Here is a 27465-nt window from a genome sequence, read left to right on the forward strand (position 1 = left end):
TTTATTCTCGCGGTGCTCTGATTCGACATGTCTTTCCCCCCATGGATTGGGGAGGGGGTGGGTGATGCTCCAGCCTGTCCAAGATTAACTTTTGCGCAGGCAGGTTCCCTACAAAGAAACACCCCGCCCGTTTCCCGAAACCTCCGTCCCACTGCCCCGCAAAGGTATGGCGGACGTAGTCTCGCGGTGTTTAGTGCGCCGGGCTCTCGCGATGTCTCCATGGCGCTGTTGGTAAACAGAAGGCTCGGAGGAACCCGGAGTGAGCGCCGCCGGCAGCATGGTGAGTGGCAGCTGGTGTTGAGGGAGAGTGGTTTGTGCCTACCGAGAGGGAAGGAGATGGGCTTACACCCACTCCGCCCCCCGAAGGCACTGATTCCTGGCTGGCCGCTCTGGTGTCCCGTGTTCGACTATTAAGAAAGTGCGGCCGTTCCACATCATTTAGTCCGTTTGGGCCAGTTTGTGCCTTCACCTGGTGCCCACGCATACACCCCTTCCAGCAAACGTTTCATGCTTCCCTTTGCTCCAGTCATCAGGGCAAGGGTCCTGCGCTAGCTCTTACCCCACTTGCCTCAACGTGAAACAGGGACATAATCTTTGTTTAGTATTTTATCCACTACTACCGCATCATTCCGTCTGTTCAACCTATAAGATTAAATAATCTGAAAAATGCTGTTAAAGATAGATGTCCAAACAAAAAAAGAAATTGAAAGCGAATACAGGTGCTCAATTTATGAAAGATTTGCAAACTTGGAAAAAGTTTTGTTAAAAAAATCATAAATCATAATGCCATTAGTTTCAATGTAAAATTTTGGTTGCATTCCAGAGCACGAAGATTTCAGAGGAAATGTTGCCTAACACATCATTATTGAAAATAATAAAATACAATTTGATTATCAACTAAGTTTTAAAATTAAGATAAAAATACGTAATATACCCCAGATGACATGAGGATGTTTGGTCTTGTGGGAGAATTTGGAACAGGGGAGAGGGAGATTACTGTCTCTAAGGCAGAGATGAGGTGAATTTTTATATTCTCTTAGAGTATCAATAGTCTTTGGAACTGTTTTCCTGAAAGACCCGAATGTTCTTTGAAGCAGATATTTGATAAGCAAGGAGGTGAAAGGTTATTGCAATGATACAAGTGGTGGTCTCCTAGTTCATGTTCTTGTATGTCAGTGGTTATAGTGCTTTACGTTGAGTTGTCAGTGCAGGAGATGAGAGGCAGAGTTGTCACTGGCGTTTGGATGATGTCAATGACTTTGATGGAGTCTGTGAGTTTGATGGCAACCATCATTCCTGTGACTATTTCTGGCTAGCTGATGAATAATGACTATAATAGATGCCAGTGGAAATCTGGACAACTTTCTCTTTCATCTTACAAAGCTTACAGCAAAACACAGCACTTTCTATCATGTAACCACATTTATTATTTCAGATCATCATCTTTGAGAATGACACTTCTTAGAATGGGAACTAACCTCTCTGAAAGTCTTTTGATCATGAGATGTGTTGGTGATGATACTGCTATATTGTTGACTTCTAGTTTCTCCTGTAACCTCTGTTGCTCTTCATTTGTAATCTCTCTTTTGCCTTATAATTTTAATAACTGTTCCACATTAATCTGGTCTACTGTATCAAACCCAGCTTCATTTGCCAATTTCACGATGTGTTTTCAAAGAGTTTTAAAATTTGTGAATCCATGGGAGTTGTTCGCCCAATCAAGGCATAACATCCTCCATACAACTTTCATTGTTGCAAGAATTACATCAAGCCAAGAGGCACAATGCTTGTCTTGATATCGTACCTCTGCAAAAGAAAACACATCTTCAATATTAAAGTGAATAATGTCAGTTTGACTGGATAATTTCAGCATACTTAGTTGCTTATATCAAAACAAATGTAATAATAATGAAAATTATCCATTAAACAGGCACCAAAGAAGAAAAAGGGGAAAGCTGGCAAGAAAGCAAAAACAGCAGCTGTGATCGATGGCATTTCCACAGAGGATATGTCTAAGGAGCAGGTAACATTCTTATGTTCTATAAAATGAAGCTTTGCATGAACCTTATTCAGTGCACCCCAGCTTGCACATTTAGTTGTTAAAAAAAACAACTTTGGTTGTTTGAGTCCACTCTGGGAAAGTGGTTTTATATTTGTAGGAAGGCAATTCAGAAAAGATCAAGAGGGCTAACGGGGGAGGGGGGGGACACACTAATTTATCATCCCTTTCTTAAGAGTTAGTAGAAGAATTTTCAAAAAGAAATTGGATAAATAATTGGAAAGGAATAATTTACAGCACCATGGGAAAAAAAACATGGGAGTGGCACTAATTTCTAGTACAGGGTTTATGAATGATGGGCAGAGTTGTCACAGTGATTTATTTTAATAATTTATAGTTCAAGATTTCCAATAGGTTAAAATAATTATTTTCTAACTGTTCATAGTTGGAAGAACATATTGTTCGGCTACGTGAAGAACTTGACAGGGAACGAGAAGAACGGAATTACTTTCAGCTTGAACGTGATAAAATCCATACATTTTGGGAGATCACAAAACGGCAGCTGGAGGAGAAGAAGTCAGAATTAAGAAACAAAGACCGAGAAATGGAGGATGCAGAGGAACGGCATCAGGTGGAAATTAAGGTAATGCTGTAATTCGACAAGGTCACTGGAAAATTAATATGGAGGGATGTATGCTTCCCTAGACTTATTTTGGTATTTAATATCAGCAATTTGTATCTAACTTTGTTCTTGGGTATCCATAAGACATAAAAGAATTAGCCATTTGGCCCATCAAGTCTGCTCTGTTATTCAATCATTCATTTTTCTCCTCCTCAACCCCGTTTCCCAGCTTTCTCCCTGTAACTTTTGATACCATGTCCAATCAAGAACCTATAAAATCTCTGCCTTAAGTACACCCAACAATCTGGCCTCCATAGCTGCACGTGGTAACAAATTACCACCCTTTGGCTAAAGAAATTTGTCTGCATCTCTGTTTTGAAAGGGTGCCCCTCTATCCTGAGGCTTTGCCCTCTTGTCCCAGACTCTCCCACCATGGAAAACATCCTTTCCACATCTACTCTGTGTAGGCCTTTCAACATTTGAAAGATTTCAATGAGATCCCCCCTCATCCTTCTGAATTCCAGCAAATACAGACCCTGAGCCATCAAACGTTCCTCGTATGATAACCTTTTCATTCCCAGAACCTCCTCTGGACCCTCCAATGCCAGCACATGTTTTCTAAGATGAGGGGCCCAAAACTGTCAAAGGTGAGGACTCAGCAGTGCCTTATAAAGCCTCAGCATCACATCCTGCTCTTGTATTCTAGACCCCTTGAAATGAATGCTAACAAAAATCCCTGACCAACAAAAATGTAAATATTCAGGTTTTTGAATAATCCAATTCAGCAGGTTTCTGGGATTTCAATTCAGCAGATTTCTATCGCCTTTTGGGGAAACATTTAGTTGTTTTTTCCACAATTAAATGTGAAGAAGTTAACAATTTTTCAATGTTGAAGTTCCCATTGAAACTTACCAAATAATTAAAGTCCTGGATAGAGTGGATGTGGAGACAGGATGTTTCCATAAGTAGGAGAGTCTAGGATCTTGGGGCACAGCTCAGTTTTAAAATGACATCCCCTTTGAAATTGAGATGAGGGAGAATTTCTTCGGTGAGAGGTTGGTGAAACTATGGAATTCGTTGCCTCAGAGTTCCCTGGAAGCCAGGTCATTAGGTGTATTTAAGGCAGAGGTTCCTGGTAGAAAAGGAGATTAATAGTCACGAGTAGAAGGTGAGCGAATGGTGGTTAAAAGTCAGCCATGATCAAATTGGAGAGCAGGCTTGATTGGCCAAAAGGCCTAAATCTGCTCTTTTACCTTCCAGTCTTATGGTCTAAATGTTGGCTTTTAATTGGCATAACTCTGATTTTCAAAATACTGAATTCCTCCAGCAGGAAAAGTAGTTTCTCTGCATTTGCACTGTTACAAAATCTTTTCACTTAACATATTGTTTGCAGACTACTTTGGTCCCTTTCCAAGGACAATATACCTGTTTGAAATTCAGTGTCCAGTACTGCAAAGCAGAATTTCAAGTAGGTTGTGTACAATATCTCACTATTAAACTCCAGCTCTCAGGAGTTAATATTTCATTTTCTATTTTTAGTGATTACATAGGCATGTAAGTATCTTTACTTCCCTACAGATCAGAATTCTTTAGTACTTGCTTCATTTTTCGGTATCAATAATGTTTAAGGTGAAAAACTGAGATGTCAATACACGTTCTTGGAGAAGACCACTTGCCATATATCAGCAATTGAAGAAAGTTTCTTTTATTGCTGTTACCTATATCCTATTGCCCAGCTAATATTAGATTTATGCCATATGCACCACTTTAAAAGGCATATCCTTGCCTGTAAAGACTTTGCAAAGTGTGATTGTATGAGACTAAAGTGGAGCAAGTTGGCCTGAACACTAAGCGGTGTGTGTGGTGTAAATTTAATACTGTGGTAACACCATCCCTGCTGTAAAGTATGGCAGATGTAGCATTATTCTGTGGGGATACTTTTCAGCAGCAAGGACTGAAAATCTGGTCAGGACTGATGGGAAGATGAAGGTTACTAAATACAGAGAGACCCTGGATAAAAACCTCCTGCCTCTACCAGAAAGCTTAAACGTGGAAGTAAGTTTGTCTTTCAGCAGGACGATGACCTAAAGCACAATGCCAGAGGGGCTTCAAATGAAGAAAATCGATGTCTGTGAGTGGCCCAGTCAGAGTCCTGATTTTAACTCAATCAGACATCTGTGGCAAGATCTCAAGTTTGCAGTCCATCACCATTCTCCAACTAACCTGGCACAGCTTGAGCAATTTTGCAAGGTGGAATAGGCAAATCTTGCTCCATCATGTAGTGCAAAGCTAATAGAGATTTATCTAAAGACTGCAGGCTGTAGTCACAGCAAGAGGTGGTTCAACTAAGTACTGAGCAAAGGGATGAATACTTTTGGACTGCTGACATATCTGAGTTTTAATTTTTAATTTTTCATCCTTTACAATTTTTCCCTGTTCTTTTCGGCTCTACTGTGAAAAAAGGAGCATGTGATTCATAAATAAAAATGATCAATTAAATTGATCAAAATCTCTGGTTGTAATACTCATTTTTGTGAACAAAGGGTTGCGGGCTAAATGCTTTTACAAAGCATGGTATTGTCTTAACTTTTTCTGTGGTGTCTTAATGATATTCAGTACTGTATCCAATTATAAATGTTCATTTTTTTATTATCCAATATAACCATGCCTATGTTAATCTTTAATGAACCCATATTTTCTTTTATCACTCTTAAATGTTTATAAATATTTAATAATTCCTTGAATTCATTTTTAAAATTCCTTTCTGAATCTTTTATTACTTTTTGGTATCAGTTTCTTATTTTTGTTGGGCTCGTTTTGCTGGATTTAATCTTTCCCTGGATCAATATAAGACATAAGCCTTGGTTATTATGGCCATAGGTTCCTTAACACTGATAATTGCGATCCAGATGTGGAAGTCCTGATGCTTGCCATCTGGCTTCCCAGATGATGGTTCCTGCTCTTCTTTTCAACATACCTTTGCTTCAGTTGCTGTGCTTCCTTTAAACTCACTGCAGCACCAGTTCCTACATTTCCTATGGACACTCTCAAATTTTGGTCCCTGTGCTCTCTTCCAACTGAATGGAGCTGCAGTTCGTGCTCCCTTCTGACTTATTGTTGATCATGGGGACTTAAACATACAGGTATATTGGGAAAATTAAGTTGATACTGGATCCCAAAAGAAGGAATTTGTAGAAAGCTCATGTGATTGCTTTTTTAGAGCAGCCTGTAGTTGAGCTCAGATGGAAAACAGCAATTCTGGATTTGGTGTTGTACAATGAACCAGATTTGTTTAGGGGGCTTAAGATAAAGGAATGCTTAAGGGTCAGTGATTATAATATCATTGAATTCACCTTGCAGTATAAGAGGGAAAAGCTAAAGTATCAGTGTTACAGTAGAGTAAAGGGAATTGCAGAGGCATGGGAGAGGTGCTGGACAAAGTTAATTACAAGGTGACTCTACCAGAGATGACAGTAGTAGTAGGCCTCCGTTAGTCTTGATAGACCATGGATTTGCGCCTTGGAAAGTTTCCAGGGCACAAGCCTGGGCAAGGTTTTTTTATGGGAGACTGGCAGTTGCCCAAGCTACAAGTCTCCTCTCTCCATGCCACCGATGTTGTCCAAGGGAAGGGCATTAGGACCCATACAGCTTGGTATTAGTGTTGTCGCAGAGCAGTGTGTGGTTAAGTGCCTTGCTCAAGGACACACACGCAGCCTTGGCCAAGGCTTGAACTAGCGACCTTCAGATCACTAGATGAATGCCTTACCACTTGGCCACGCACTAAAGAGATGACAGTAGAGCAGCAATGCCAGAAGTTTCTAGGAGTAATTCAGAGGATGTAGGATTATTTTATCCCAAAGAAGAATTCTAAAGGGAGGGTGAGGCAAGTGTGGCTGACAACAGAAGTGAAAGACACCGTAAAAGTGAAAGCGAGGGCATGCAATATTGCAAAAATTAGCAGGAAGCTAGAAGATTGGGTAGTTTTTATAAACCAATATAAGGCAACTGGAAAAAAAGCAGTAACAGGAGAAAAGATGAAATGTAAAGGTAAGCTAGCCAATAATATAAAAGAGGATAGATAGCAAAAGTTTTTTTTCAGATGTTTAAAATGTAAAAAAGGCAATAGTGGACATTGGATTGCTGGAGAAGTAGTAGTAGGAGATAAAGGAATGGCAGATGAGTTCAGTATATATTTTGCATCGGTCTTCACAGTGAAAGATGCCGCAAAGTGCCAGAAATTACTAGGGAGAAGGTGCTTGGAAAGCTGAAGGTGGATTGGTCACCAGTGATATGTACCTGCATCATTGGATGTTCAGCTCCCAGCCATGATCTTCTTTTAGTCCCACAACATTGTATTTGCCAATTTCTAACTGTGCTTTAAGCTCATCGACCTTGTTTCCTATACTATGTGCATTAAAATATAATACCTTTAGTCCTGCCCACCGTTGAGCACATCTACAAGAAGCAGAATTGCAGGAAAGTAGCACCCATCATCAAAGCCCTCCACCATCCAGGTTTTGCTCTCTTCTTGCTGCTGCCATTAGTAAGGATGTACAGCATGTTCAGGAACAGTTATTACCCCTCAACCATCAGGTTCTTGAACCAGAGGGGATAACTTCACTCACCTCCGCACTGATCCCTCAACATATAAGACTCACTTTCAAGGATTATTCAACTCATGTTCTCGCCATTTACTGCTTACTTATTTATTATTATTATTATTTTGTTTATTTTTCTTTTTGTACTTGCATAGTTTGCTGTTCCTTGCACATTGGTGGTTTGTCCGTCTTGGTTGAGAGCAGTTTTTCATTGATTCTATTACGTTTCTTTGTACTTACTATGAATGCCTGCAAGAAAGTGAATCTCAGGGTAGTATATGTTGATAATAATAAACTTACCTTAAACTTTGAACTTTGTATTCATCACCCCTCTTAAATTTATCTCCATGTTGCCTGAAGTTCAGTTCTTAACCCTTTTTAAACTTTCTTATATTTTGTTCTGGACACCTCAGTAACCTTTAATAATAATGTAAGTAAAGTGTAATGGGAGAATTTTCAAATTATGGAGAACTCAATTTATTAAAAGCAAATAGTTTATTTGAAATTTCTAAATTTTACAATTCCTATTTTACATGTAAAAAAATCCAAGACTAGCTACTATTGCTGCTTATTTTTACTTATGCTCAAGGAAATTTAACACTGTTGGATAAATAACCACTACAAATATAGGGGTTCATAATTCCTTAAAACTTCTTGTACATAGGGTTCTTAATTGCAAAATTAATTTGATTCCTTTACTTTGGTTTACATTCTTTTAATAGGTCTACAAGCAAAAAGTCAAACATCTGTTATATGAACACCAGAATAATCTTGCTGAGGTGAAGATAGAAAATACAGTGGCCCTGAAACTGGATCAAAAGGAGCATCATGATCAGGAACGTCATTTAGTAAATGATATGAGAAATCTAAAGCTAGAACTGAGGGAACAGGAACTCTCTAATGAAAACATGGTGAAAACCTTGAAGCTGGTACGTTTTTGCAGAATCATGGTTAAGTCCTTTTAATGTGTTTACTGCAAATTCAACTGTAAATTTATAGGTGTTGTAATGATTAGCTAGATTTCAGATCGGCATTTAGAAGTATCTAATATCCTAAAAAATTCAAAGCAGTTGATAGATGATAAATATTTAGGCTGAGTTGAGAATGGGAGCAAGGTGGTGGTCTTGGTGAAAGATGTTTGAAAATTGTGTTCCAGAATGAAAAAATATTGGGGTCAATATCTTTCTGTATCACTTTGAGTCTAAAATGTTCTCCAAGATGTCTAAGTTGGGGAATATAAACTTTTGAAAAGTATTGAGAGGAGAGGTTAGAATTAGCTAAGACCCTTTTTATGAACAGATAATTTGAGAAGTGCAAACCCAGAGCATATTTAAGGATATCTAAAGCAAATGTGGTTCAGTAAGTATTGATAAAAACTTTGAATACTTTGCCAGATATCTTGAATTATTTGAATACTAGGACAAACATTGAATGCATTATTAGAATACTAATGTTTCTGGTGGAGAAGTTATTGGGAAAAAAAATCAAAAGACAGGATTAATCTACGCTTGGAAGCACAGTGTCAATTAAAGTGAATGGATTTGCTAGAGCCAAATTCTGCCTGCCAATGTGATTGAACTTTTTTGAGATCACAAAATGTATTGATTAAGGCTGTACAGTTATATGGCTGTACAGCGCATTGGACAGAGGTATCTAAAACTAGAGGGTAAAGGCTTAGGGTAAGGGATAAGAGGTTTAAAGCAGATTCAAAGAAGAAAATTTTCACCTAGAGGGTAATTGGAAATTGAAGTGCTCTCCCCAAGTGGTCAGCAAATCCAGGTACTCTCACAACATTTTAGAAGAATCTAGGCCAGCAAGTCTAGATTTGCTGACAAGACAAGACTTAGAAGGCAAATGGTAGCAAAATTCTAGAAAATTCTGGAATTCTGAGGTAAGGACAGAAATGCTAGAAGTCTATCAGTAAAAGTTCATCCTTCACTATTGCTGTAATACATTTGTGATGAAAATTTGCTTCATGTTCATCAACAGAAAAATGATGAAGAAATTACAAGATTGTGGAGTGACTTTGAGAAACAAATAGAAGGTTGGTATGGTTTATCTATTGGTAGATTTTAAAATGAAACCTATATTAATCACATTAAAAATTCAGATCTTTGTAGAATGCAGAAGGCATTGAGTTCTAACTTGTCAATAAAAGTGAAAGACTTATGATTACTCAATTTAACTAACTAGCAAAAAGGCAGGGGAGAAAAATAGGCAGCAGCCAAGATAACTTTTAACTAGTATAATGCATACCATGAAATAAGATACAGAGCTGCATTTGTGAGACCTTCTCTCTAGTGAAAATGGATGGTAGCATTTCAAAAATTTTGGAGTCTGACGTGTGGCTGCAGCCCTGCTGATCGTGTGGTTGTTGCTGGTTTACTTAAAGCTTAATATGGTTTCAGAAGCACCATCAAAAGCAGGTTAGTTGCAGTTTAATATGAAAATTAGAATCTAATGACAAGCAAAAGGCTGTCGTTGCTGTTTTAGTAATTGTTTGGACAAAAAAATGTAGCATTCATTATCTGTGAAGTTTCGACTGGTGGTCCAGTTTCAGAGCAGTCCAGAATAGATGCCCTTACATTTTCCCAATGTTGAATTTATTTTGACACTATTTGATCCATGCACTTAATCAACTCATGTCACCTTCCTGTTCTCATCCCCGAAATGATCAACTTCTGGATGTTTTATACTTCATTTCTAAGTCATTAACACACAGGAGAGGATTAAACAGTGGTTGCCCCTGTACAGATTCCTGGAAAACACAAGTTGCCAATCATAGTTGTTTGCCTTTATTTCAATTTATTGTCTTATACTTTCTAGCCAGTTTCTGATTTGCAGTTATTCGTACTTATATTTTGTTATTAATTGCATGCAGTATTACTAATCTATTTGAATGCCTATGTAAATAAAATCCCCAGTTTACCCACAGCAGTGATCTCAAAAAAAATTTAAAGTGGCGAAGGTCAAATATTAGATTTTCTTTCCCCCTTTGGAGTCAGTCTGGATGTTTTAATGATGATGCTACTTGTTTCAGCATCTGCTTCCTGCTTTTGGTTAGGCACATACAGTATATGCTGAATATAAATAACATGGAACTTTGACCTGGATTGTGTAGTTGTAATGATAGCAAAAATAGCATTCAGTGCATCTTTTGAGATTGAGAGATGTTCATGAGTTCTTTAGAAAACTAAGTGTAATCACTGGAAATTCAAAACTCTCCACTGTTGTCAAGGAAAGTCTGGAAATAGAGAAAATGGTTAATTGTTAATTATCCTTACTGCAGAAATCCCTAAAACTTTACACTTTGTTGCACTAGGTGGAGGCAAATTCTCAATAGCATTCTGGATCATTAATTCAATGTGATTAAATTAATGTGGTTTGTAGTTAGGAGAAATATTTCATATTAGATAGATTTTAGAGTGACATTTAAAAATATTTCATTAGTCTGATATTTAAGCTTCAGTCTTTCTCATTCTGTAAAGTGTTCTAAATGTTTTACTTCCTGCTTTGCAATCTGTGAATATTCCTTTTTGTGAATGGCTATACAGTGAACCTGATGTCATTTCTGTTTCTGAATTCTAGCAATCCCTTTGAGCTGCTGTCTGACAGTAACCATTGTCAGAGAAATGCAACAGCGCTCCAGAGCTTTGTGGGCAGATTCCTTTGACAACAGTGGCAGGAATTACTGCTTTGTCAGTAACTGCAGAATCTAAATATGAATGCGAAAGTTCTTCTAGTTAAAGAAACCAGACTTTTTAAAAAAATTATACATAGAATTTCCAGATCAAGTGTTATCACTATACTTTGCTGGATTCTACTGCTCTTTAAATAGAGTCCATAAAAAGTAAACCATGATTTGAGTGTTTGTCATTTGAGTACTTTTTAGATACTGCTTTTGGAACTTTTAAGACATACACTTTAAGGGACCACATCTTGCTGTTAGAAATATGGTAAGGCAGGCTTCATACTGTCAGTAACTTTGGATATATGATCATGCTTCATATTCTAAAAATAGGATGATTATGAGGTTAGTCTGTGATCGTGAAGCCACTTGCCCAATGAAAAGATGAGCAATCAAACTTGTAACTTGCCTCTGATAGGAATTGAGTCTCTTCAGAGGTTTATAAAGAAAATCATTGCTGTTATTGCAACTAAATTGATTATAGGTTTCCCCTGCTATTGGAAGGTAGAGCGTCCCTATGAAACCGTTTGTAAGCCCAAATGTCATAAAGCGAAGAAGCAATTACCATTAATTTATATGGGAAAAATTTTTGAGTTTTTCCAGACCAGAAAAATAACCTAGCAAATCATGCCAAATAACACATAAAACCTAAAATAACACTAACATATAGTAAAAGCAGGAATGATATGATAAATATACAGCCTGTATAAAGTAGAAATATTGTATGTACGGTGTAGTTTCACTTATAAAAAGACAGTGAGCCAAAATCGATTTGGAGAAAAAAAATTGGCACGTACATGCCTACGCACGTACACGCATACGTACGTACATGCGTACGCATGTTCACGCATATGCACGTACACGCATGCGCACACAACTACCTGCACAAGGCTTCACGGTCATGGTAGTCTTTCTTGGGCAAACACAAGTATAAAGCAGTCGTTTATTTTTTATAAAGGCGAACATCCTCTTTGGTTAGCGAAAACAGGTACTAATGTAGGTCTTTCGTAACAGCGAGCTGTCGTAAAGCAAACGTTCGAAAAGTGGGGGCCACCTGTACCTTCAATCCAATCAAAGGTCTGCCCAAGTTTCACTCTCCTGCACTTCAGAAACTTCGAGCATTAGGATCTAACATATGTAATTGAATTATAGTTTCTAAGTGGAAAAAATGAAAATTTTGTTGAGTCAGAAAATAATTTAACCGTGATTTTATACTAGATATCGAAGCCAAGTATCAGAAGAAGATGGACATGCTGCGTGAAGAGATGGAATTGAAAAGAAAAACAGAAATTCATGAAATTGAAGAGAGAAAGAATAGTCAGATCAATGCATTGATGAAAAATCATGAAAAAGCTTTCAGTGATATTAAAAATTACTACAATGACATCACTCTTAACAACTTGGCACTCATTAATTCATTGAAGGTTAGGGGTTTTCACATCATTAAACAGATTTGCTGTAAATGATTGTACATGGTTACAAGTAAAATTGGAACTGTTGCATTCTTTGCTGAGTGACATGAAAGCTTAATTTCTGCCAGAAACTAACAGCTGGATATATTTGTATACTGTCTTATCCATTCCTGGATCTGAGTTCAAATCAAGTTCAATTTGATGTTAGCACCCATGAAAAATGGGTTTAGATAACCACAACACAGTTTTAGGTTTCTAAGTCATTAATCCATTTATTTTTGTTAATTTTCCATTGGAAAGCAATCAACTCTGAGGAACGGAGAGCTTTTTCTTTGAGGGTTGGATATGAGACATTTGTCAATTAAAGGCTTCTGATATATGCATTTGTACGCAAAAGGTACTCAGTAAATTTCTTCTGTTCTACTCTTCAGATGAATGTAAGCAAGGCAGTATAGCAATATTGCAGGTTATCTGCAATATTGATCACTCACTGAACATTGATAAAATATAGATTTTACCAAAAAAAAATGTAATCTCTGAACCATATTTATTTCATGCATTTACCTTAATCTAAATGTTACTTCTTATTGTAAAGGTTCATTATAAGGGAGCTACCTTGCATCTAAATGTATGAAGATGTTTTAAGTTCCATCAAATAATTTTGCTTTTGCTAGCAAGATCAACATTTAATGCCTACTCCTAATTTCCTTGGAGAAAGTGGCAAAGAACCAGAACAGTACGTATGGTGTATATATTCTCACAATGCTATTTGGGACAGAGTTCCATAGATTTGACCCGAAGATAGTAAAGTAACGGCAAGGTCTTCGGAGCTGAACGAAATAGACCAAATATATAATTTCCTGCACTATTTTAAAATTCCTCATATTCATACACAGTGATAAATATTAATAAGTTCATTTGGATACACAATTGTAAGTTATGTTTCTTGCGTGTGATTTGCTGCAACAAAATTGCTGTTCTGTCACTGAGCGGTGGGGAGATGGGATGATCAGATGTTGTTCTCATTCTTCAGGAACAAGTAGAAGAAATGAAAGCAAAAGAAGAACGAATGGGGAATGAAATGGCAGACCTTCGCATTCAGAACAAACATCTGACAGAGCCACTTCAGAAGGCACGGGAAGAGGTGGCAAGACTTACTAAACTTTTGGCTAATTATGAGAAGGATAAAGGTTTCCTTACAGTAAGTTTTTTGGTAACTTGGCAATTTGTATACTAGTTTGTCAATTTCTGGAATTGATTTAAGGAAATAATTATGATTATGATACTGATTTTTGAACCAATATTTATTTTATCCAATCTATCTGTATATTATAATGAATTGTAATTTAATATTTCTGATACAGCTCTGCTAAATCCAGAGAATATTATCACAATATCAACATAAATATCACAACACAAATATTGAATTATAATTCAGGTTATAATTTTACAAGATGATAACAGAATAACTTGTTACTTGTGAAATTCTTGAAAATATTCGTCCATATGTATCAAATATTACAATGTCATATTTTATTTTCTGTAACCAGGGTTTCTCAACTGGGGTTCCGTGAGAGGTCGCTCAGGTTTCCACAAGAGATTGTGATTTTAAAAAAGTCATTTTTTAACTTTGCACAATGCTAGTGCTCACAGTGTTGGACAGTGACTGAGCAGCCTCATTAGCAATCTCATTAGAGGCTTCTCAGCCCAGTATGGTGGTGCACTGTATGACCGTGTTTATTTGGTTGAGTCCAATTCTTAGTTTTTTGATGCAAGATAGGGGAGGCTGTGGCAATTGGTGAATACTGTGGAGGACGGTAGGCTGAGGAGGAAAGTGAAGTGCGTTTTATGAGCATTGAATAGACTTGCCTGTTTTTGTATTTTATTAACCCCTGTGTTTTACAGAGATGTCAGATGGTCAAATGTGGCGATTTTTGAATTGCAATCTTCTGAGTCATTTCATGGCACGAGTGCAACAACGGACACAAAAAATGCGTCATTACATGAAAGGTTTTGCATGGACTGGTGATCCTAGTTTTTGATTCTGTTGTGCCTAGTCTGTGACAAACAATTTACAAATGCAGCAATGGCATCAGCAAAATTGAAAAGACGCTTAACTTCAAATCATAGCCATATGACACATAAATGTGATAATTATTTTAAACAGCTATTGGAATTGCAAAACAACCAGAGTAAAGCTTTTGTTAATAAAGTCACAGTTAGTAAAAGGGACCAGGATTTAGGCTACTTAGTAGCAGAACTTATTACCAAGAAACGCAAAAGTCCCACAGTTGTTGAGAACCTAATAACGCCAGCACGTAACATTATAGTGGGTAAGATACTGGACAAGATGCAGTACAAGAAATTGAAAAGGCTTCATGCTCAATGATGGCTGGTTCTTCGCTTGCGAAGATCAGGAGGGAAGAAGAATCCTCAGGAGTGAGAGCATTATCGTTGGTGACTGCAGAGGCGAATTCTGGATCTGCGGACTCTGGGCCTGTAGGGAGATGCGAGCGGCTGGGATGCAGGTGCTGGGCAGTAGGATCCTTCCTATGTCTCCTCTTCTCTTCAGCAGTCACTCTTCTGGATTCCTCAATATTCTTGGCTGTGCCTTGGATCAGCATTCTCCAGTTGCTGCCACTCGTTGACCTTGAGATTTGCCTGAGAGAGCTGCTGCTTAAGTTGATCTCTGTACCTCTTGTACGGGGTACCATGATCTCTCTTGCCCTGAGAGAGTTCTCTGCAGAGTACTGCTTTCGGTAACCTGGAGTTGTCCACACAAGACACATGGCCTGGCCAGCGGAGTTGCTTGAGCAGCAAAGTGGTCGATTGGCAATGTCCCTTACTACTGTAGTGTCGTTAGAGACGATGCTGCCCAGGACAGTGAACTGCTCAACTGTGGTGAGAGGGTGTTCATCAATAATGATCAGAGGTTGGTTGTAAATGCCGCAAGGGGGCTTCTGATGGAGGATCATTGTTTTCTTCAGACTGTCTGTTAACCTGAAAGCTTGTGCAACCTTGGCAAACTGTGACTGCAGCATATAGCATGTCCTCTGTGTGCGTGAGAAGAGTACAGTTGTCTGTATATAGTAACTTGAGAAAGGGCTCTTGCATGGTTTTTGTTCAGACAAGAAGGCAGTTACTCAAACAGTATGATAAGTTGACTTATTAATGATGTCTCATGAAGCTGATGAGGATTTGTGTGATGAACTGAAAAACAGCAGCTTCTCTATCAAGGTTGATGAGTCAACAGGTTTCACTAAAACTGTCATGTAGCATTTGTTAGATTTGTAAATGATGGTGAAATTCAAGGAAACTTTTTCTATTGCAAAGAATTGCCAAAAAACAAGCAAAGGCCAAGATATATTTAATGTTTTGTCTTCATATTTGGAAACAAAAGATCTGTCTTGGAGGAACTGTGTTGGCATCTGTACTGATGGTGCCCCATCAACGGCTGACTCCGTGAGAGGTTTTGTTTCTCATGTAAGAAAAGAAAATCCTGACTTTGTTCACAACACACTGCTTTCTTCACAGGGAGGTGCTGATGTCAAAAACTCTTGGAGATGAAATGAAAAAAGTTCTGGATCATTCTACAAAAATGATTAACTTTATTAAACAAAGACCAGTTCACTTGAGTATGTTTAAAAACTGTGAAAACCTGGATAAAGAGCACACCAGTCTCCTGCTGCATACAGAAATCTGGTGGCTTAGTAGAAGAATAATTCTCAGTAGGGTATCTGAGCTGAAAGGTGAATTGCAAGAGTACTTTCAGGAAAATAGTAAGCCAGATTTTGCAGAGTGCTTTGAAGATGAAGAATGGCTGCAGAAATAGCCTACTTAGCAGACATTTTTCATCATATGAGCCATTTGAACAAATGTCTGCAAGGCCCTGGAGAAAATGTTTTAACTTAAAGTGACAAAATTCTTGGATTTAAAAGGAAATTGAATCTTTGTTGCAAAAAACCCCCACAATGTTGCAAGAGGAAATCTTGAAATGGTTCCACTGCTGCTTGGGTTTGAGAGCTGGGGAGGATCAGAAAGTATCAAGTCTTATTGAAAACCACCTGGAAGAACTGCAGAACAAAATTGAGCAGTACTTTCCTCCCTCTCAACACAAGTGTATGGCTCAGTGAGGAGCCCTTTCAATGAATCTTCTGCTCAGCCTGAGGACTTGACTTTGAGAGAAGAGGAAAAACTTTGTGAGAGGCAGTCTGTTCTTGCACTCAAGATGTGTTTTACATGATGAATTCTGGATTTCTGTAAAAGAGTTTCCTGCCAATCAGAAGAAAACAATGAACTTTTTGCTGCAATTTTCAAATTCTTGCATGTGTGAGCAAGCTTTTTCTTGTTTAATAAGCATCAGTAGCAAGGATAGAGATTGTCTCATTTCAGTTGAAGGTGAGATCTGTATGTGCTTATCTCAAGTTCAACCCAGAATTGAGTATTTGTGCAGCAAAAAACAAGCACAGGTTTTACATGCTAGGCCTATATTTGAGTCTGATCATGCCACTTAGTAAGAAAATGATCTTTTCAAAGTCTTGTATAAAATTGTGCATTAGGCTATATTTTCATTCATATTGCTTTGGTTTATGGTTTTTAGTAAGTTTACTATTCAACTGTCAATAAATTTCATGTTGTAAATAACATTAATTAAAATCAATTTACAATCTTTATTTAAGTTAAATCTCCTGAGCCGTTAGAAAAAATAATCCCTTTTTGGCTTAAGCCAGTTAGTTAACAGAAATTTATATGTTTGCCTTATGAATTTTTAATATTTGTGAAAGGGAAAGAGATAACTTACCTTTCTTGAAATTAATCTAAGCTTAACTACCTGTTTTTTAAAAGGAAAGCTAGCTAAAAATTCTTCCTGTATTCAAAAGAGCATTGACAATTATTTGTGGATTATTATATCTACAACTTACTGATAATACTAATGTACTGTGAGTTGTCGATAGAATAATATTTATGCGGGGTTTCCCTGAGACCTAAAATTATTTCAATGTTTTCTCCAAGACAAAAAGGTTGAGAAAGGCTGTTGTGGATGCTCTGAGCAAATTGTCATTTGTGATTAACCTAAATATATAGGGGTCAGCAATGAAAGATTGAAGTCAATGTGCTAAATGTATGCCCTCAAAGTTGTTTTGTAAGGAGTTTCAAGATTCAGATATAGTAACTCTAACCTTGGTTCATTACTTGTCCTCTCTTGGTGTTTTCTATCACTACTTTGTGGATAGAAACTCAAAAGGTGAGCTACTTAAAGAAATATCTTATGTAGCTGTGCTATTTCATGGTGTTTTTGTGATTTTTCTTGAGTTTCTGGTAAGTGGTGACCCTCGTGAACTTGGTGATAGAAGGCCTGATGATGATAAGGTAGATAGGCTGTTGTAGATGCTCATTCATCACTTGGTGGCTCTGCTCTTCTTTTGCTTCACTAACCTGCTTACTGTACCATGGGTTCCTTTTTGAAAATGGATGTGCTGAAAACTATTTATGAATTACATGGGGCTTGTAAAAATGCAAGGCTATCAGCACTTTACATTTGTGATACTTGAGTATTTGACCAAGATATGTATTTGTTTTATAGAAAAAGCTCTTTTATAAACTTAAATATACCAGTTTGTTCATAGATAATAAAAATATATTAGTGTTTTTTAACAAATGTGAGCAATAATTGCTTTAGGTATATAAAAAAAATTGGAAGACTGAATGATTTCTTGGCCATTTCTGAGTTATAATTGTCGTACTAATATAAGCTAAAGATTTTCCAGAAGTAACACAGCTCCATCTTATGGCTGACAATTATGTGCACTGTCAATAAATATGAGAGTCGTATTAGTGACTACTTACTAAAATATCCGAGCTGTGGTTGACCCGTCCCTTGACTTCAAAGTAAAGATGGAAGGCACAAGCCACTGATAAAGAACACGGAATTTAACTATTGAATTAATTGATTTTCTTCTTGCAGCTAGCTAGAGCAAAGCTTAAAATGATGGATAAAGAAATGAAGCAATTCAGGTGGGAATATGAAGTACTGGAGCAGCGTTTTTGCAAGGTTGGTCACTATAAAGTTACTTATTGAAATATAACTGATGAGTTTAAAATGCCAATGATGAAAGCGCACCCACAGCCCTGCACACCAGAAGAGGAACTTTATTAAAAGTAATTATTTGTTTAAAAATCATGAGCTTTATAATCAGACGTCATTTTGAGAAATTGCATTGGCAGTGGTTGAATGACAAGAGGTGTACTGAAACCAGAGTTTAGGAAAAGGAGTAAATTATTCAGCTCCTTGAACATTCTCCTGATCCAGTTAGGTTATAGTTGTTCTTTACCTCAGCTGTATTTACTCACTTTAATTCCATTTTGCTTGATATGCATATAGAGCAAATTACAGTTTAGCAACCTGACCTGAGTCATAAGGGTCCTAGTTATATATTGGTAGCTTCAAAAATTCAAATAATCTTAGTCTTAAGTCCTTTCAAGCTTTATAAAATAAATGTATGAGTACTTTATTTAGAGCCTGATTTTCAACTTGAGTTTGATGGGATCCAACAATTTGAGTGTGGTGTGGTTAGGGCATCAAAAAAATTATAAATCCTTGCTCTTGGGTTCAGTTTGGTTAGGTTAGTTTTGATTTTTGTTATAATGTTAAACCTGAGCAGATATCCTTCACAAGTCTGAGTTCGGAGAGACGTAAGTGAAATTTAAAGATCAAGATCAGAGATAATCATTAGTAATAAAGTAATAATAATGATGATAATAATTCTGATCTTCAGTTTCAATAGTGAAATGAATTAAATATGAAATGTTTTCTGAGTAAATGTACTGGTGAACAAGTTAAGCAAGAAACATTAACAGATGATCATTTTGATAAAGAAAATAGTATTAGGATAGGTGATAGCCCAATTATAGTCCATGAAAAGGATATGAAAAAAATATAATTAATTATATGAAGTAAATTCACATTATACTTTATACCGACATTGAACTCTCTTGGAAAAGTCACAGTCTCTTTTTCAGCAAGACTATTCAAACTGTATTCCATTGACACAGGGAAAGGATGGTAAGCAAGATAAGTCTTGTGGAATATATTCAAAGTTCAAAATAAGTTTATTATGGAAGTATGTATATATGTTACCATGTACAACCCTGAGACTTATTTTCTTGCAGACATGCACAGTAAATCCAAGAAACACAATAAAATCAGTTAAAGACTGCACCCACCAGGATGGACAAACAACCAATGTGCAAAAAACAACAAACTGCAAATACAAAAGAAAAAAGAATAATAATAGTAATAATAATAAATATTGAGAACATGAGAAATGCAGTCGTTGAAAGTGAGTCCATGGTTGTAGTCATGAACAAGGAAGGAGCATACTTAAGGTTTAGGAAGCAAGGATCAGACAAGGTTCTTGAGAGTTATAAGGGAGCTTAAGAAGAAACTGAGGAGAGCTAGAAGAAGACATACGAAAGCCTTGATGAGTAGGATTAAGGAAAACCTCAAAGTGTTCCACCCATACTTGAAGAACTGGAGGATGAGCAGACTAGGTAGGAGCAGTTAGGAACAAAAACAGGAAACGTGCTTGGAGTTGGAGGAAGTCCTTAATGAATACTTTCTTTCAGTATTCATCAGTGAGAGGGACCTTTGCAAATGTGAGGACAGCCTAAAACAGACAGATATGCTGGAACATTTTAATGTTAAGAAAGAGTATGTGCTGGAACTTTTGAAAACATTAGGACAGACAAGTCTCCGGTTCCAGGTGGAATATGTCCTAAGTTACTATAGAAAGCGAGGGAAGAGATTACTATACCTGTGGTGATGATCTTTGAGTCATCACTGTCCACAGGCGTAGTACCAGAGGATTGGGGGGGGGGGGGTAGCAAATGTTATTCCTTTGTTCATAAAAGGTAATAGGGATGATCCTGGGATTTATAGAACAGTGAGTCTTACATCAAATGTGGGTAAATTATTGGAGAAGACTTTCAGAGACAGGATTTACGAGCATTTGGAAAGGCATAGTCTAATTATGGGCAGTCAGAATGGCGTTGTGAGGGGCAGGTCATGCCTCACTAGCCTAATTGAATTCTTCAAGGAAATGACAAAACAAGTTGATGAAGGAAAACCAGTGGATATGTTGTATGTGGATTTTAGTAAGGTATTCAACAAGGTTCACCGTGGTAGGCTCATTCAAAAAGTCACAAGGCAATGGATCCAGGGAAACTTGGCAGAGTGGATTCAACGTTGGCTTGCCCATAGAAGGCAGAGTGGTAGTGGATGAAGTGTATTCACTTGGAGGTTAGTGACCATTAGCATTCTGCTGTAATCTGTTCTAGGACCACTGCTCTTTCTGATTTTTATATAAGACTTGGATGAGGAAGTGGAGGTGTGGTTAGTAAGTTTGCAGAAGGTCATCGTAGGTTACAAAGGGACACTGATAGGATGCAGAGCTGGGTTGAGAAGTAGCAGATGGAGTTCAATCCGAAAGTGTAACATGATACACTTTGGAAGGCAGAACTTGAAGGCAGAGTAGAGGGTGAATGGCAGGATTCTTGGCCATGTGGAGGACTTGTTATCTACATCTGTAGATTCCCCAAAGTTGCCATGCAAGTTAGTAGGGTGGTTAGAAAGATGTATGTTGGGTTACTGAAGAGGAAAATCAAGAAGCATTGGAGAGACAGACAGAGGCAATGAAAACAAAATTAACTGAGGAATAATATAAAGAAGTTTCACGGGATATTGTTAGTTGAGCAGCTGCGAGGTAATTCTGCAGCTTTATAAAACTCAGAGCATTGTCTTAATTTCTGTCACCTCATTATATGAAGTTTGTGGAAGATTTAGACCGAAGGTAGGACTGATCAGGGATAAAAGAGGAAACGTGCTAGGGTGCTGCCTGGATTAAAAATTATGTCTTATGAGGACAGGCTGAGTAAGCTAGGGCTCCTTGTAGCAAAGGGCGATGAGAAGTGACTTGATAGATATGTATAAGATGATAACAGGCATAGATAGAGTGGGCAGCCTGCACCTATTTCTTAGGGTGAAAATGGCTATTACAAGATAACATAATTTTAAGGTAATTGGAGGGAAATATTGGGGTGAGTCGAAGGTAGGTGCTTGGAACATACTGCTGAGGGTGGTGGTACAGGCAGATACATTAGACCTTTAATGGACTCAGTGGCACATGGATGAATGAAAATTGAGGGCTATGTGGGAAAGAAGCGTTGGAGTAGGTTATAAGATTGGCACTACATTGTGGACCGAAGGACCTGTACTATTCTATGTTCTATATCTAAATCTAAATTGCTTCTGAAATTTAGTTACCAAGAACTGGATGCAATAATACACTGTCAGATAACTACAAGAAATAAACCAATTCGAGGAAGGGAAAAATGTTTATTTTACATAAGAAGTTAACAGTTTTCAAATACTTTCCAATATCTGTTCAACTAATTGGTATGTGGCATACTTTCAGCAGAATTAACATGGTTGATTCATATCAGCATACATTACTACTGTTACAATCTTTTAAATATTCTTTTGCATTGAGGTTCAAGAAGAGCGAGATCAGCTGTACAAGAAGTTTGAAAAAGCCATTCAGGAGGTTCAGCAGAAGACGGGTTTGAAGAATATTATTCTTGAACAAAAACTTAATGCGCTGTCAGACTGCTTGGAGAAAAAGGAAGCACAACTGAACGAGGTGCTTGCTGCTTCCAACCTTGACCCAACTGCACTCACTATGATCACTCGCAAACTGGAGGTAATAATAATCTTTCTTGTTTATTCTTGTGGTTGGTATGGGAACAATACCCATCTCACTGGGAAATTTCTTAATGCCAACAAAATGTGATTATCAGATACAAACCACAATGGATTCTGGTTAATTGGAGCCACAGTTAATCAGGGCAGCTGCTTATTTGGGACATTTCTTAAAGAAATAAAGCTAATTAAGAAAATAGCCGGGATTCCTTTCGTTGATGTGGAACACTACATTGCTTAATTGGAGCAGGAGACTGTTGCCAAACACTTTCAATTAGTGTGCCTGTGTATGGCCATTAGGTACTTCCCTGTGCTTAGAGCGAAAGTTTTTTATATAGCATCAATTGTGCATGTAATGCTCAAAAAGCAGTGATTTGGTTGCTGATAGTTGATGAGAAACACAATTCAGAATTGTTTTTCTCACTGCGGTTTCAAGCATTCAGGCTTGGAGAAGCCAGAAATGGCCAGGAGTGAAATGAAACAATTTCACTACTTCAAGTTAGAAACTATAAAGAATTTGAAGATACAGTCAATAATCTTAAATGTTACAATGAAAGTGAAGAGATGGAGGATGCAATTGTCGATAGCATTGAATGAAGGCAGTCCATTATCTACACTACGTATCTCTGCTGATTTTTTTCATTTACAGTCAGTCAAAAGAACACTGGATGAATTCCCCATCGGTAACTTAGGAACTAACACACAATTTTATAGTACTGTGGCAGTATTGATAGTATTCTAATTTATTCTGGATTTCATTTAAACATATAATTTATTACTCAGTTTGTTTTTTTATACCTTTTCTAACAGTTTCCATGAAACTTTGGTTAATTTCGGTAGGCCCAACCAAGGTGGGTGTTACACAGCGGTACGGCATTGGGTGCAGTAGAACAAAGGGATCTGGGAATATGGCTCCATAGTTTATTGAAACTGGTGTCACAGGTAGAAAGCTTTTGGCACAGTGGCCTTCATAAATCAAAGTATAGAGTACAGGAGATGGAATGTTCTGTTGAAGTTGCATAAGACATTGGTGAGGCTTAATTTTGGAGTATTGTGTGCAGTTTTGGTCACCTACCTACAGGAAAGATGTAAATAAGTTTGAAAGAGTACAGTGAAAATGTACAAAGATGTTACCGGACTGGAGGACTTCAGTTATAGGGAATGGTGAGAGTGTGGAATGAGCTGCCAGTGCAGGTGGTACATGTGAGCTCGATTTCAACATTTAAGAGAAGTTTGGATAGGTACGTGGATGGTAGGGGTATGGATGTGCAGGTCAATGGGACTAGGCAGTTTAAATGGTTTGGCATGGACTAGATGGGCCAAAGGTTCTGTTTCTGTGCTGTACTTTTCTATGACTCTGTGGCTCTAAATGGGATAAAATATACTTGTCTCAATGTACCCTATCTGTACCCAGAATCCTTTGCCTTTGGCAAGATTCCATGAACAAACTGAAGATAAAGGATTTATTTGTGAGATAACGTCATATTAAAATCATGTTGAAACAGAATATTGCAGATGCTGGAAATCTGAAATATAAATGGAAAACGGTGTCGGGTTTGGCAGAATCTTTAGAGAATGAAGCATTTCGGGGTGCATACTGTGTACATTTCTCTGATATTAAATATCTCTATTGAGTACATGTTATAGGTTGATAATCCTTCATCAGAACAGGATAAAATTTGAGATAAAAGAGCTTTAAAAGATCAAAGAAAGGCACAAAGGGAAGTGTGATCATAACGGGATAGAGGACAAAGAGACTACTTGACAAATAGATTGAAATCCTTAAGGCCAGCTTGGTTCCTCCACCAACCACTACTCCCCAATACCATCGGGTAGACATTCAGTGCTCACATTTTGCTTAGAATATTTCAAACTACATCTTGCAAGTCAATGAAGATTACTGAGAAATCAAGTATTGTTTTTGGAACTGAATTTACACAATGTATTCGATTTAATTTCATGGATTGGTAGGTGAATTGGAAGATATTTCTGTGGAACAGTGGTCTAAGACAAATAATAAGGCAAACAAGATTCTGGTTAGGGTTATTTGGACTATGTGCATTCAGAGATGTTTGAAACATTTTAAAAAATATCTTAAGTAATTTCTAGAGTAACAATAATTTGTTGGAATAATTTATGTTTAATTTAACTTTTATTGTTCCTTGTGAACAAGTATATTTTGTGTTACATTACTTACTGGATAGAGCGTAATCTTTAACTACATACCTGTTATTTCAGATTCATATACCTTTGTTGATATTTTTATTAGCTGTTTCAGATTCTGAATATTACATCAAGCTCATTTACCTATTGGTTCTCTCTTAGGATGTTCTGGACTCTAAGAACAATGTAATCAAAGACTTACAGTATGAATTGGCTCGTGTTTGTAAGGTAAGTTATAAGTTAAATATTCAAAAATTGCATTTTTCGCAGGCTGCTGGTATCTTGCTTCGTGTATTCAAAACTAGAAAATTCATTCAATAACGTCTGGTATTTCAGTAAGACGTTTTCCTTCCTCCGTGCCTTTAAATCATTATGCTGTCTTTGAGTACACTGCCAGCCGCAGAGCAGATTTTTGGATTCTTGATTAAAAAAAATTGGATAGTTTGGTTTACTATTAATGTCATGTTCCGAGGTACAGTGAAAAATTTGGTTTGCACGCCATCCATATTGATTATTTCATTACAGATGTGCATTGAGTTAATACAAAGCAATATAGTAAAGCAGAATGCAGAATAAAGAGTTACAGTGATAGTACAGTGCAGGCAGACAGCAAGGGGCAAGGCCATAACAAAGTAGATTGCAAGGTCAAGAGTCTATTTTATCATTTTTAGGGGACTGTTAAATAGTCTTATGATAGCGGGATAGATGCTGTCCTTGAGACTGGTGGTGTGTGCTTTCAGGCTTTTGTATATCCTGCCCAGTGAGAGAGGGGAGAGGAAAATACGCAGGGCGGGTGGAGTCTGATTTTATTGGTGCTTTACCAAGGCAGTGAGAAGTATAGCCAGAATGCATGGACAAGAGGCTGATTGCTATGATGTACAGAGTTGTGTCCACAGCTCTGCAGCTTCTTGTGGTCTTGTGCAAACCATTTGCCTTATTAAGCTGTGAAGGTTTCAGATTAAATTAAATTGTAGATCTTAATAGCAGTCTATAAAGTTTAATGGAGGTTTATTACTCCTTTATTTTGTTAAAAAAGACTATTTGCTTTGGATATTTTGTCAGAGAATCCCTGTGTCAAGCTCTCTGTTATAAATAATGACTGGTACTTCAGTAATTGCTCAGTGACATATTGACAAAAAATAGCCCAAGTAATAGGCAGAAATACATTTTCACTTTTTTTTCCAAATTATAAATTCTCTCAAGCAATAAAACAGCATGACAATTTATGAACAAAAAACAAACTGCTAGAGGAAATCAGTATTCGTAGAGGCAGAGGCTCAGGTGATGTTTCAGGTCAAAGTGCTGCATTAGCATAAGGAGAAATAGGTCAGTGTAAAGAGGTTAGGGCAAGGGGTGACACAGGAACTGTCAGACAAGTGGAAACAGATGGGGAGGGAAGTGATGGCCAGGTGGAATCAGGTGGGGGAAGGAAGAGAAACTGGGTAATGGGAGGCTTAGAGGAAGTTGCCTGGAAAGAAGTGGCTAGCCAGCTTCTGCGTCACTTCTCCTCATCACCTCTTTGTGCTGGCTGTCCCTCTTCTACACTCTTAGTCTAGATGCAGGCTGTTGACCCACAACATTGACATCCCTCTGCCTCCATAGACCTACTGAGTTCCTCTAGCCATTTATTCTTTGCTCCAGATTCCAGCATCTGCAGGCTCTTGGGTCTCTCGTGACAATTTATGGTTGATCCCATTTGTTTGCATTAGTACTACTAGCCCCAGTGAGATAGTGGGATATTCTGGCTTTGGGCCAAAGAGTGAACTGAAGTATCACTGATAGTACCATTTTTAGATGATAAAACTACAGCTTTCCGCTGTCTCCATGTTAACAATTCCATATGACATTTGATGTAATAACTAACTTTGCTGTCTCAGACAGACATACTTTATTGATCCCGAGGGAAATTGGGTTTCGTTACAGCCGCACCAACCAAGAATAGTGAAGAAATATAGCAATATAAAAACCATAAGTAATTAAATAAAAATAAGTTAATCATGCCAAGTGGAAATAAGTCCAGGACCAGCCTATTGGCTCAGGGTGTCTGACACTCCGAGGGAGGAGTTGTAAAGTTTGATGGCCACAGGTAGGAAAGACTTCCTATGATGCTCAATGTTACATCTTGGTGGAATGAGTCTCTGGCTGAATGTACTCCTGTGCCTAACCAGTACATTATGGAGTGGATGGGAGTCATTGTCCAAGATGGCATGCAACTTGGACAGCATCCTCTTTTCAGACACCACCGTCAGAGAGTCCAGTCCCACCTCCACAACATCACCGGCCTTACGAATGAGTTTGTTGACTCTGTTGGTGTCTGCTACCCTCAGCCTGCTGCCCCAGCACACAACAGCAAACATGATAGCACTGGCCACCACAGCCTCGTAGAACATCCTCAGCATCGTCCGGCAGATGTTGAAGGACCTCAGTCTCCTCAGTAGGACGGCTCTGACCCTTCTTGTAGACAGCCTCAGTATTCTTTGACCAGTCCAGTTTATTGTCCATTCGTATCCTCAGGTATTTGTAATCCTCCACTATGTCCACACTGACCCCTTGGATGGAAACAGGGATCACCAGTGCCTTAGCCCTCCTCAGATCCACCACCACCAGCTCCTTAGTCTCTACCAGCATTATCAAATCAAATTGGTTAATAATCTCATACAGTTAGATTACTTCCACTGTAATCAAAACAGCTGCTGAATTTGTCTCTATAATGATGTTAATTTGTCATTTTTCATAAAGCAATGCCTATTTAAAGTTGTATGGTTACAATGGATAAGCCAAAAACATATATTTTCTAAGGAATTTCTATTAAAAATCACCTTTCTGCTTGTTGTACAGGCTCACAATGACTTGCTGCGAACATATGAGTCAAAACTTACTGCATTCGGAATTCCACTAGAGGAGCTTGGATTCAAACCCCTGGAAACTGCCTTGTGTGGCCAGACTATTGGTCAGGGTCCAGCTGGGCTGGTCGCTTCTGGGTCATAAACTGACAATAAATTACACTTTCCTGTGATATCAATAAATATAATTGGTAATATTTCTAATTATGATGCATCAGAAATTTATCGGAACATCGACTGGTCATGTTCTAGCCCAGTATTGTGAATACATTACTAAGGGTCTTCTGTAGAAGTGAAGTGCCATCTTTGGATTATGATAAAACACACAGCACATTCTGGTAGTTCAGATTATATGTTAAAAGTACCACGGTATTATTTGAAGA

The 27465-nt window shown here is 37.8% G+C and overlaps 1 protein-coding gene across 1 annotated transcript; it reads left to right on the top strand.

Moving 5' to 3' along the window:
* The first annotated feature begins 149 nt into the window (after positions 1 to 149).
* Positions 150 to 27229, top strand: gas8 (growth arrest-specific 8). Its single transcript, XM_059993056.1, has 11 exons — positions 150 to 280; positions 1931 to 2023; positions 2445 to 2642; positions 7942 to 8148; positions 9209 to 9263; positions 12126 to 12331; positions 13353 to 13520; positions 18285 to 18371; positions 21868 to 22077; positions 24402 to 24467; positions 27078 to 27229. The coding sequence occupies exons 1-11, from the start codon at positions 278 to 280 to the stop codon at positions 27225 to 27227; spliced, it is 1443 nt and encodes a 480-aa protein (XP_059849039.1). The 5' UTR covers positions 150 to 277; the 3' UTR covers positions 27228 to 27229.
* Positions 27230 to 27465: the final 236 nt, after the last annotated feature.

This window comes from Hypanus sabinus, chromosome 17 (assembly GCF_030144855.1).
Source record: "Hypanus sabinus isolate sHypSab1 chromosome 17, sHypSab1.hap1, whole genome shotgun sequence".
Classification (NCBI taxonomy): domain Eukaryota; kingdom Metazoa; phylum Chordata; class Chondrichthyes; order Myliobatiformes; family Dasyatidae; genus Hypanus; species Hypanus sabinus.